Below are 13,232 nucleotides of genomic sequence, written 5' to 3' on the forward strand. Positions count from 1 at the left end.
CTAGAACTTGCCAGAGAGGAGCAAATGGGCACAAATGATATGATATGCAGGACTGGGCATGCCCTGGTCACTGAAACACAGCCCAAGCACAGGGGAGGGAAGAGCAGCACTGGGCACTGAACCCGACATGGAACCTATCCCTCAGGTTTGCTCTGACACCCAGCCTGCGTTCTGACAGCTCAGGCCGGCTCCTCCAACACCGACCTCACTGCTGACTTCAGGTTTGCAGGCTGTGTCCTGGGTTTTGCCTGGCTGTGGACTTAGATTTGGTGAAAGGCTACAAGCCAAAACTAGAAGGAAGTTTTTTTTAAAAAGCCAATTCAGTTGAACACAGTACATGTTTCTAGTGCTCCTACCACATCCCATCTTCAGTGCTGGTTTGGAAAACCTGCCTTGAACCCTTTCTACATGCCAGGAACTTGATCCATCCTTCCTTCTGAGGCAGGATATAGCAAGAAGCGAGGAAATTCCTTGGCAAGTAGAATGAGGGAAACTAAGGCAAGATAGTTAAACAAGGCCAAGCAATTAACAGCCTGCTAATAAATAACAAGATCATATCTTCCCTAACCAAGAAGCACATGGTTTACACCTCTCCTTCCCAACCAGAGAGAGAGAATAGCTTAAATCACCTACTAAAGGACAGAGAGAACAGAGACTCAGATAGTGCCATTAGTGCCAGCCAAATCCCAGCACGGATGCAGTCAGGGGAATACATAACAAAAGAACCAATTAGAGCCAGACAAATCGAAGATAAACGTAGAGCAGTGAGGCTGACCAGAGAATGATCGCAGATTCCCCTGTATGCTCATGTTGATGCATGAGCATATTGAAGGACACACCTGGGAAGTTGATGAAGATTCTGTTGAGACCCTCCCCTGAGATCACCCCTAGAACTCCCACTGCTCTCCCTGGAGCACACCCCTGCACCCCTTTCCTCAGGTGCGTACTTTTGCTTTCTTTCGCCTAAGCTCTAAGGGTTCCCAGGAGACTTGAAACAGGGGAGCAGCAGGCAGCAGCAGCTCATCCCAGCTAATCCTCTTAATCTGTCTCCAAATTCCCTCTGTTAGCCCCTGTAACTTGTTTCCCGAGTCCGCGCAGCCCGTCATGGCTCACTCCTGTTACTGTGACTTCCTTTCCTGCGTCCACGCAACCCGCCATGGCTCACTCCTGTTACTGGGACTTCCTTTCCTGCGTCCACGCAGCCCGCCATGGCTCACTCCTGTTACTGGGACTTCCTTTCCCGAGTCCACGCAGCTCATCAGGGCTCACTCCTGTCACTGGGACTTCCTTTCCTAGTCCACGCAGCCCATCAGGGCTCACTCCTGTCACTGGGACTTCCTTTCCTAGTCCACGCAGCCCGTCATGGCTCACTCCTGTCACTGGGACTTCCTTTCCTAGTCCACGCAGCTCATCAGGGCTCACTCCTGTCACTGGGACTTCCTTTCCTAGTCCACGCAGCCCATCAGGGCTCACTCCTGTTACTGGGACTTCCTTTCCTAGTCCACGCAGCCCGCCATGGCTCACTCCTATTACTGGGACTTCCTTTCCTGATTCACCCAGCCCATCATGGCTCACTCCTGTTACTGTGACTTCCTTGCTTGCATTTAGGCAGCCCAGCCTAGGCTGGGCTCACTCCTGTTGCTGTGATCTTGTCTTTTCTGTCTTAAGTCCTTCCTTTGTTTCACTGTCCCCAGCTTTAATAAATGTCCTCTTGAAAAATAAATAAATAAATAAATAAACTCTCAAAAACACCAGGACTGCCTGGCCGGTGTGGCTCAGTGGTTGAGCATCAACCTATGAACCTAGAGGTCACAGGTTTGATTTTGAGTCAGGGCACATGCCCAGGTTGCAGGCTTGATCCCCAATAGGGGGCGTGCAGGAGGCAGCCAATCAATGATTCTCTTTTATCACTGATGTTGCTCTCTCTCTCTCCCTCTCCCTTCCTCTCTGAAATCAATAAAAATATACAGTTTATAAAAAAAAAACAAAACACAAAAAACCAATACCTGGACTTGTGTCGTGAAATCTTTCCTGCATGAAATCAAGAACCCACACATTCCAGACCATGCCAAGGCAAACCCACCTTAGTTCCAGTCCCTTTCCAGTGATCCTTCCTTCTTTCGTCTTTCCTTCCTTTTTTCTTTCTTTCTTCTACTCAACAGTAACTGAACACAACCTGAGCCAGGCGCTTCGCTGGGCAGTGATTATTGAAAAACCAAAGGACTTGTATGCATACATATAAGCCAAGCCAATGGACACAGACAACTGGGGGATGAGAGCATGAGTGGGAGTGGGGGGTTGAGGGTTAATGGGGGGATGAGGACACATTTGTAATACCTTTACCAATAAAGAAATTAAAGATTAAAAAAATGAAAAATCAATATTGTGTAGACCCACATCCTGCGTGGTTCAGGGTTTGGGATCTGGAGAAGGGGCCGCATGCAAATGAAAGGGACGAGACAAGAAATAATAATTCGGAAATATTGAGGGCCAGGCAGGCAAGTCCAATGCAAGAGAAAGGACTTCCACTGGTGCCCAGGCCTTGTCAACCTTTTTTATTCAATTTTGGATACACATCTAGCTCTTAGGCAGGTAATTGCGGTAACAGACAGACTATCTTAAAGGTCAGTAAATATTAGTAAAGATTTACTCTGAGACTATTTGGTCAGAAAATAGCTTGAGCCCCCATTGTCTGGACTAAACAATAGGTGCATCACCCTGGCCTTTGCCAGGGTTCAAGATTCACCAGCCTTCCGGGACCCTTGTTTACACGTCTCTGCTAGTGAAGACAATGGGTGGCTTCCTGCAAATGGGACATGGGGCCTCTGGATTCACAGAAAGGGTACTAGTCATTAATGCTGTTTGTTCAATATTCTTAGCTCCCTGCCTTCTGGGCACATGATAGGGTCACACGTTCTTGTTTGGGTGGGTTTGAATGACTAATGAGTTGGAACATTTAATGGAATGTTTAGGCAAAATAAAATAGACAATGAAAAGTGACAGAAACAAAGTGGCAGAGCCCTGTTGCTTGGCCACCTTCTGCATTGGGTCTCTTCCTTCCACCCAAGCAGACATGGTATTCTGGCCTGGAATGAGGATGTGAACATCATCTGGATGCTTCATATGAACTTTCCGTCTGTCCAAAGAGCCCATCACTTATGCCTTAGAAATGATTCTCATCACTGAATGTGAGTTTGTTACGGTAGAATGTCAGTCGGAGTGCCAGGGAGTCTCTCCCATTGGCCAAGATGGTGCAGGGGAAGGTCCTTACACCGAACAGCCAAAAGTTAGAATGACAAAATGGACAGGACTCAACCACGCCAAAGGCTAGCAAGATAATTTGACAGAGAAAAAAACCCTCCCATCCCTATCCCTATGAGAACTGTGGGCTTCCCTGACCAGCATTCTCAGTGGTTAGAGTGTTGGTCCATGCACCGAAAGGGTCATGGGACAAATTCCCAGTCAAGGGCATGTACCTGGGTTACAGGTTCGATCCCTGGACCCGGTCAGGGCGAATTCAGGAGGCACCAGTTGATGTGTCTCTCTCATGTCGCTGTGTCTTTCTCACATCAATGTTTCTCTCTCACTCTTCCCCTTTCTCCCTCCCTTCCACTCTTTCTGAAAATCAATGGAAAAAATATTGTTGGGTGAGGATTTAAAAAATTTTTTTAATTTTAAAAAAAAGAACTGCAGGGTTCAGCAGGAAGGGGAGATGGTCTTTGAGACAGGAGTCCACCACTCTCCCAGGTGCCATGGCACCTGACTAAAACCTCTTTCCTTTTGTACCTCCACCTGTCTCGCGAGTTTGGCTTTTGCTGCAGCAGGGAGCCAAACCTGCTACAGTTTTGGTGACCCAGATGGGACAACATGGTCCTCAGTGAGGGAGCCTGGGCTGGGGTCCCAGCTGCCTGTGACAATTTGACCCAGGAGCCGGACTGGGGGAACTTCCCAGCAGCTGCCAAGAGCTTTTCTCAAGGAATTTCCCTTCACTCCTTCTCAAGGTGTCAGCCACTTCAGATGCTTGGCTGGTGGAAGGAAACAGGTTTCTGGGGAGCAGACGGACTCCAAGACTGGGTGAATCAAACGGGCATGCACACCAGGGGTCCCCTCTCCCTGTCGCTTAGGCTTTGTGCCACGTGGGTCCAGCTAGAACCACTTGTGGTACCATTTGGGAGGCTGTCCCTGCCACTCGGACTTTGTGCCCCTTGGGCTTCATGCCATTTGGGTCCGGTTAGGACCATTTGCATTATTGGAGACAAGAGAGTACGACTTGCTTATAGCACTTGTTTGGGATAATGCAATTATGGATTCAAGTTCATATGTTCCTACTCTGTCTGGGGTCTTTCTATGGTTATGGTTTGGGGTTTGTATTTTTGAGCCATCAGGGGTTGTTCTGTTTCAACTCCTAAAGGGAGCCCACCAGGGCAGAATTTTAACAAATTGGTCCACGTACAGTTATGATCCAATGACTAAGAAGGACTTGGTTTTCTATTGTAACTCCACTTGGTCTATGTATACTTTAGACCAGCGGTTCTCAACCTGTGGGTCGTGACCTCTTTGGGGGTCGAACGACCCTTTCACAGGGGTCGCCTAAGACCATCAGAAAACACATATATATAATTACATATTGGTTTTGTGATTAATCACTATGCTTTAATTATGTTCAATCTGTAACAATGAAAATACATCCTGCATATCAGATATTTACATTATGAACAGTAGCAACATTACAGTTATGAAGTAGCAACGAAAATAATTTTATGGTTGGGGGTCACCACAACATGAGGAACTGTATTAAAGGGGCGCGGCATTAGGAAGGTTGAGAACCACTGCTGTAGACTATGGGGGGAAATGGCCTCTAAATGATTCTCTAAATTACTATACCATCATAGAGTTGGAATTGTCTTGCCAAAGTCAAGGAAAAGGGATGCAATCCCTTATGTCCAGGCTTTATGTTTTTACACAATAAGAATCTGGCTAAGAAAGGAGACAGTAAAACCAAGATGGCGGCATAGGTTAACGCCAGAGATTGCTGCCTCGAACAACCAATTCAAGGGTACACCTAAAAGACGGAACGAACATCATCCAGAACCACAGGAAGCCTGGCTGAGTGGAAATTCTACAACTAGGAGGAAAGAGAATATCATACCCAGACTCAGAGGAGGCGCAGTGCTGAAGTGAAATACTCAGGTGCGGAGTGCGCGCGCGGAGCGGGCTGGCGGCGGAGGGCACGGTTGTTGTTTTCAATCAGGAGGGAGTTTCAGACTCTGACCTCCAGATCCGGGCGAGTTTCTAGGGACCCAGACTCAAACGGGAGAAGCGGGACTGTCTGGCTTCAGTCGGAACTCGAAGGCAGCTTTCTCTCCGAGGTTTGCAGCGGTTGCTGGGACTCTGTGAGGCAGAGCACCTAGGGATGGAACTGAGAGCAGCCATAACTGCTCGCTCCCGCCCGCCCTGTTTGATCCAGTGCAACCCGCCCCGCCCAAGCCCTGCACAGAGCCATTTGCCAGATAGCCTCAGGCAAACGCTAGATTAGCACCTCCCCAGAGGACAGAAGTTTTCCCACTGCAGACACAGCTGACTCTCATAGCCAGTTGGCCTGGAGGTCAAATCCCCCCAGTATTAACTACAACAATCAAGGCTTAACTACAACAAGACGGTGCACAAAGACCACTAGGGGGTGCACCAAGAAAGCATAAAAAAAAATGCAGAGACAAAGAAACAGGACAAAACTGTCAATGGAAGATATAGAGTTCAGAACCACACATTTAAGGTCTCTCAAGAACTGTCTAGAAGCTGCCGATAAACTTAATGAGATCTACAAGAAATCTAATGAGACCCTCAATGTTATGATAAAGAACCAACTAGAAATTAAGCATACACTGACTGAAATAAAGAATACTATACAGACTCCCAACAGCAGACCAGAGGAGCGCAAGAATCAAGTCAAAGATTTGAAATGCGAATAAGCAAAAAACACCCAACCAGAAAAGCAAAATGAAAAAAGAATCCGAAAATACGAAGATAGTGTAAGGAGCCTCTGGGACAGCTTCAAGCGTACCAACATCAGAATTATAGGGGTGCCAGAAGATGAGAGAGAGCAAGATATTGAAAACCTATTTGAAGAAATAATGACAGAAAACTTCCCCCACCTGGTGAAAGAAATGGACTTACAGGTCCAAGAATCGCGGAGAACCCCAAACAAAAGGAATCCAAAGAGGACCACACCAAGACACATCATAATTAAAATGCCAAGAGCAAAAGACAAAGAGAAAATCCTAAAAGCAGCAAGAGAAAGAAACTCAGTTACCTACAAGGAAATACCCATATGACTGTCAGCTGATTTCTCAACAGAAACTTTGCAGGCCAGAAGAGAATGGCAAGAAATATTCAAAGTGATGAATACCAAGAACCTACAACCAAGATTACTTTATCCAGCAAGGCTATCATTCAGAATTGAAGGTCAGATAAAGAGCTTCACAGATAAGGAAAAGCTAAAGGAGTTCATCACCACCAAACCAGGATTATATGAAATGCTGAAAGGTATCCTTTAAGAAGAGGAAGAAGAAGAAAAAGGTAAAGATACAAATTATGAACAACAAACATGCATCTATCAACAAGTGAATCTAAGAATCAAGTGAACAAATAATCTGGTGATCATAATAGAATCAGGGACATAGAAAGGGAATGGACTGATTATTCTTGGGGGGGAAAGGGGTGTGGGAGATGCGGGAAGAGACTGGACAAAAATCGTGCACCTATGGATGAGGACAGTGGGTGGGGAGTGAGGGCGGAGGGTGGGGCAGGAACTGGGATGGGGGGAAAAGAGGAACAAATGTAATAATCTGAACAATAAAGATTTAATTAAAAAAAGAAAAAAAAAAGAAAGGAGACAAACTACAGATGCAGGGAGGGGAAATGGCTGCAAAGCCCCTCCCTGGTAGTAAGACGCAGGAAGAAAAGGAGGGTGAGGAGATGGTCTCCTTAATGCCCTGAACTCAGGGGATCCGGGATTAGCAGCAGGAAGATTTCCCTCGCCACCCCCACCCCCACTGCTAGACACCCCTGAGATAAGGCCCGGAGGGGCAACAGCCCCTGTGTGATGAAGGGTGTTTCCTCCTCAAGTATCCTCAGGGCACCCCATTTGGCCGAGAAGCATCCCTATCTGAAGCGGGACAATTCCCTCGGAGGCAGTGTTCTGCAGGCATAATAAACAGAAGGCCAGCCTACGGGCCATACTGGACTCAGGCTCCATTTTCCACCTCAGATTCACTGAATTGGAGGAATTCCAGCCCCTCAAATAGGGAGGGTCCTCAGAAAATGGCAGATCTTATCACCTTCGTTTTTGCCACTCACCATCCAAACTGGGCCGACAGACAGGCTCTCCTTCACATCCTGCTAACGGCAGGTGAAAGGTGACCAGGTATCAATAAGGCTAATAAAGAGGCACATCACCTCCATCAAGAGAATCCCAACAGGTCCTCCATCCCAGCCAGGCAATTCCCTTGATAGAGTCCAACTGGTACCCCAGGGGCAGGCACCTAGCCTTCTAGGACATTACAAAAGGTGCACATTGAAAGGGCTTAAGAAAGGGGTGCCTAGCCCTAACCGGTTTGGCTCAGTGGATAGAGCGTCAACCTGCGGACTGAAGGGTCCCAGGTTCGATTCCAGTCCAGGGCATGTACCTTGGGAGAACTTCTGTGCTGAAGACACCCTTCTGGGGCAAGACTTGCTTCAGTGGAGCTTTGGTGCTCACTGAGTCTGCCCCCTGAGTGTGTCCCTTATGGATCTGAGGAGTTGTAATCTCGCTCTTGGATCTAAGGAGGTGCTAATTTAGCCTCTGCCTGAGGCTACCCAGCAGGAGCTATGAAGAGATCTGCAGATTCCCCTTCCTTGTTTGGGGCTTGGAGGTGCCCAGATGAGGCCCAGTTGTGAAGCAATGCAAGCTGCTGTGGGGCCTTGGGCCTTCTCTTGGAAGTTCTGGGTCTGTCTGGCCCAGCTGCAGTTTGTTAGGTAATTTTCAGATTGCAAAGGGCCAGGCCTTTCATATGCAAAAGCCTCTGCCTCAGCCTGGGTGGGGCAGGGTCTCAGGGAATCAACAGGGCGGAGCAAACAGCTATGGCTGATCCTCAGCCCTGCCCTAAGAGGCCCTGCGTCTCAGTGTCCTGGTAATCGCTGCAAGCACCTCTGAGAGGAAGCTGCCCTCAAGTTCCGAGTTCTGCCCACTGCCAGACAGTCCAGTTTCTCCCCATATGAGTCTGGGTCCCCAGAGACTTCCCGGAACTGGAGTTCAGAGCAGTCGGGGGCTTAAGACTCCCTCCCAATTCAAAAAGACAGCCGCATCCTCAGTTGTCAGCCCTTGCTGCGTGCGCCTCTGTACCTCTGCACTTACTTCCGCACCTCCTCTGAATCTCAGTGTGCTTTTCTCATTCGTTCTAGTTGTAGAATTTCCACTCAGCCAGCCTTCCTGTGGTTCTGGGTGATGTCTGTTTTGTCTTTAGTTGTATTTTTGAAGTTGTTGTGGGAGGCAGCTATTTCCAGTGTTTACCTATGCCGCCATCTTGGTTTTTCCCCAAACGACCCTTTCACAGGGGTCGCCTAAGACCATCCTGCATATCAGATATTTACATTATGTTTCAGAGCAGTAGCAACATTACAGTTGTGAAGTAGCAACAAAAATAATTTCATGGTTGGGTCACAACAAGAGGGACTGTATTTAAAGGGCCAGGAGGTTGAGAACCACTGAATTAGAGTGTCGTCCAGTGCACCAAAGGGTAGTGGATTCAATTCCTGGTTAGGGCACATACCCAGGTTGTGAGTTTGATCCTTGGTCGGGACATGTGCATGAGGCAACTAATCAATGTTTCTCTCTCACATTGATGTTTCTCTCACTCTCTCTCACTCTCCCTTCCTCTCTCTCTAGAATCAATGAAAAGCCTGTCCTCCTGTGAGGATTTAAGATAGAAAGGAAGAGAAAGAAGAAAGAAAGAAAGAAAGAAAGAAAGAAAGAAAGAAAGAAAGAAAGAAAGAAAGAAAGAAAGAACTAGAAATGAAAATCTCTATAACATAAGTGAAGAATGCATTTGATGGGCTCTTTAGTAGACTGGCACTGGCTGAAGAAAGAATCTCTAAGATTGAGAGTATGTCAATAGACATGTCCAAAATGCAAAAGCCATGAGAAAAAAAGACTGAAACAAAGTAACATAAAACCCAGAACTGTGAGACAACTACAAAGGTGTAGCATACATGCAATGAGGATACCAGGAGAAGAGAGCAGAAGAAATATCTGAAGCATTCATAACAGAGAATTTTCCCCAAATTAATGTCAGAACCAACCACAGATCCAAGAAGTTCAGAAACTCCAAGTAGTATAAATGCCAAAGAAAAAACTACACCTAGGTATATGATATTCACACTGAAGAAAATTAAAGATAAAGAAGAAAATCTCTCCCTGGCCAGTGTGGCTCAGTTGGTTGGATCCCATGTACCTAAAGGTTGCCAGTTCAATTCCCAATCAAGGTACATACTTAGGTTGCAGGTTCAATCCCCAGTCAGGGAACATTCCAGAAGCAACCAATCAATATTTCTCTCTCACATAAATGCCTCCCTCTCTCTCTTTCTCCCTCTTCCCCCTCCCTCTGTTCCTCTCTCTCTAAAAATCAATAAAAAACACACATATCCTCAGATGAGAATTTAAAAATCTTGAAAGACACCAAAGGAGAAAAACACCTCATGTATAGAAGGGCAAACATAGGAATTACATCTGACTTCTCAAAAACATGCAAGCAAGGAAAATGGAGTGAAATATTTTCAATGTTGAGAGGGGATAAAATCCTCACCAACCTAGAATTTTATATTCTATAAAAGTATCCTTAAAAAGTGTAGGAGCAATAAAGGCTTTATCAAACAAGAAAAATGGAAAGAATCTATTGCCAGTAGACCTGCATTGCCAGAAATATTAAAAGAAGTCTATCAGAGAGAAGAAAATGATATAGGTCAGACATTAGGACTGACAGAAAGGAAGAGCATTAGTGAAGAAATGAGTAAAGGTAAAACAAAAAAATCTTTTTATTTTCCTTACTCTTAATTGAGCTAACGTTTTAAAAAATAACAATAGCAACCATGTATTTAAAGATTATAACTTATGTGTAAGTGAAATGAATGACAGCAATGAGGCAAGGGATGGGAGCAATTAGAAATTTTATTTTTATGAGGTACTTGTACTACCAGTGAAGAAGTAGTGTTATTTGAAAGGAAACTGGATTAGTTGTAAATGTATAATGCAAACTCTAGGACAACCACTAAAAAAGTTGTAAAAGGAAGTAGAATTTTTTTTTTTAAATCTTTATTGTTCAGATTATTACATTTGTTCCTCTTTTTTTTTCCCCCCATAACTCCCCTCCTCCCAGTTCCCGCCCCACCCTCCGCCCTCACTCCCCACCCACTGTCCTCATCCCTAGGTGCACGATTTTTGTCCAGTCTCTTCCCGCATCTCCCACACCCCTTTCCCGCCCCCCCGGAATAGTCAGTCCATTCCCTTTCTATGTCCCTGATTCTATTATAATCAACAGTTCATTCTGTTCATCAGATTATTTATTCACTTGATTCTTAGATTCACTTGTTGATAGATGCATATTTGTTGTTCATAATTTGTATCTTTACCTTTTTCTTCCTCTTCCTCTTCTTAAAGGGTACCTTTCAGCATTTCATATAATCCTGGTTTGGTGGTGATGAACTCCTTTAGCTTTTCCTTATCTGTGAAGCTCTTTATCTGACCTTCAATTCTGAATGATAGCTTTGCTGGATAAAATAATCTTGGTTGTAGGTTCTTGGTATTCATCACTTTGAATATTTCTTGCCACTCCCTTCTGGCCTGCAAAGTTTCTGTTGAGAAATCAGCTGACAGTCGTATGGGTATTCCCTTGTAGGTAACTGAGTTTCTTTCTCTTGCTGTTTTTAAGATTCTCTCTTTATCTTTTGCTCTTGGCATTTTAATTATGATGTGTCTTGGTGTGGTCCTCTTTGGATTCCTTTTGTTTGGGGTTCTCCGCGCTTCTTGGACCTGTAAGTCCATTTCTTTCACCAGGTGGGGGAAGTTTTCTGTCATTATTTCTTCAAATAGGTTTTCAATATCTTGCTCTCTCTCATCTTCTGGCACCCCTATAATTCTGATGTTGGTACGCTTGAAGCTGTCCCAGAGGCTCCTTACACTATCCTCGCATTTTTGGATTCTTTTTTCATTTTGCTTTTCCGGTTGTGTGTTTTTTGCTTCCTCGCATTTCAAATCATTGACTTGATTCTTGCACTCCTCTGGTCTGCTGTCGGGAGTCTGTATAATATTCGTTATTTCAGTCCGTGTATGCTTAATTTCTAGTTGGTTCCCCAATATAAGATCGAGGGTCTCATTAGTTTTCTTGTAGATCTCATTAAGTTTATCGGCGGCTTCTAAACAGTTCTTGAGAGACCTTAAAAGTGTGGTTCTGAACTCTATATCTTCCATTGACAATTTTGTCCTGTTTCTTTGTCTCCGCATTTTGTTATGCTTCCTTGGTGCACCCCCTAGTGGTCTTTGTTCGCAGTTTTATAGTTAAATCTTGATTGTTGTAGCTAATTCCAGGGAGGGTTTGACCTCCAGGCCAAGTGGCTATGAGAATCAGCTGTGTCAGCAGTGAGAGAACTTCTGTCCTCTAGGGAGGTGCTAATCTGGCGTTTGCCTGAGGCTATCCGGCAAATGCCTCTGTGCAGGGCTTGGGCGGGGCGGGTCGCACAGGATCAACAGGGTGGGCCGGAGAGAGCAGTTATGGCGGCTCTCAGTCCTGTCCCCAGGGGCTCTGCCTCTCTGAGTCCCAGCACCCGCTGCAAAGCTCAGAGAGAAAGCTGCACTCGCTCTGACCGAAGCCAGACAGTCCCGCTTCGCCCGTTTGAGTCTGGGTCCCTAAAGACTCGCCCGGATCTGGAGCTCAGAGTCTGCGACTCCCTCCCGATTGAAAACGCCAACCGCGCCCTCCGCCGCCAGCCCGCTCTGCGCACTCCGCACCTCAGAATTTGACTTCAGCACTGCGCCTCCTCTGAGTGTCCGTATGCGTTTCTCTTTCCTCCTAGTTGTAGGACTTCCACTCAGCCAGCGTTCCTGTGGTTCTGGGTGATGTCCCTTCCGTTTTTTGGTTTCACTTTTGAAGTAGTTGTTCAAAGCAGCAAACTCCGGCGTTAACCTATGCCGCCATCTTGGCTCTCTCTGGAAGTAAAATTGATGCTGCTAAGAATGAAGAAAAAAATAGAATCATGTAAAATACTCAATTAAAACCACAAATGGCAGAAAAAGAATAGAGTACAAAAAATAGAAAAAAGGACAATGACTAGGAAGTAATAATAAAAAGGTATATGTTAAGCCAACTATAGAATCACTTGAAGTGTCAGTGGCATAAATACACCACATAAAGGATAAAGATAGATTTTATTTAAAAAATATCTACACTCTTTCCGCCATCGGTCCTTGCCACCATAATGGTGCTCATGAATGTCCTGGCTGATGCTCTGAAGAGTATCAACAATGCCGAAAAGAGAGGCAAGCGCCAGGTTCTCATCAGGCCATGCTCCAAAGTCATCATCCGGTTTCTGACTGTGATGATGAAGCATGGTTACATTGGCGAATTTGAAATTATTGATGACCACAGAGCTGGGAAAATTGTCTTGAACCTCACAGGAAGGTTGAACAAGTGTGAAGTAATCAGCCCCAGATTTGATGTGCAACTCAAAGATCTAGAAAAACGGCAGAACAATTTGCTTCCATCCCGTCAGTTTGCTTTCATTGTACTGACAATCTCAGCGGGCATCATGGATTATGAATAAGCAGACAAAAACACACAGGAGGGGAAATCCTGGGATTCTTTTTCTAGGAATGTAATACATATGTGGAAATAAAATGACTCAAAGGACATAAATAAATAAATAAATAAATAAATAAATCAAATCTACACTAATAAAAGAGAAACATGCAAATTTGGTGTCACTCTGCTACTCCTACCAGCCAATCAGGATGAGTATGCAAATTAACCCAACAAAGATGGTGGTTAATTTGCATATGCAGGCGTGGGGCAAAGACTGAAGACTGAAGAGGCTTGCCTTCTCTGCTGCGGTCAGAGTGATGGCCTGGGTCCCGGGTGCCGGAGGAAAACCGGTGCTGGCAGCCAGGGGAAGGAAGGCCTATTGCACGAATCTCTTTGGGCAATGGG

The 13,232-nt window shown here is 45.6% G+C and overlaps 1 protein-coding gene across 1 annotated transcript; it reads left to right on the forward strand.

Annotated features, from left to right (window-relative positions):
* The first annotated feature begins 12,504 nt into the window (after window positions 1-12,504).
* LOC118659109 (40S ribosomal protein S15a-like) lies at window positions 12,505-12,849 on the forward strand. Its single transcript, XM_036315170.1, has one exon. The coding sequence runs from the start codon at window positions 12,505-12,507 to the stop codon at window positions 12,847-12,849; it is 345 nt and encodes a 114-aa protein (XP_036171063.1).
* Window positions 12,850-13,232: the final 383 nt, after the last annotated feature.

This window comes from Myotis myotis, unplaced genomic scaffold, assembly GCF_014108235.1.
Source record: "Myotis myotis isolate mMyoMyo1 unplaced genomic scaffold, mMyoMyo1.p scaffold_m19_p_6, whole genome shotgun sequence".
Lineage (NCBI taxonomy): Eukaryota > Metazoa > Chordata > Mammalia > Chiroptera > Vespertilionidae > Myotis > Myotis myotis.

Bases quoted from the DNA above. Each gene is read 5' to 3' on its own strand.
- LOC118659109 (XM_036315170.1), top strand. From the start codon at position 12,505: ATGGTGCTCATGAATGTCCTGGCTGATGCTCTGAAGAGTATCAACAAT.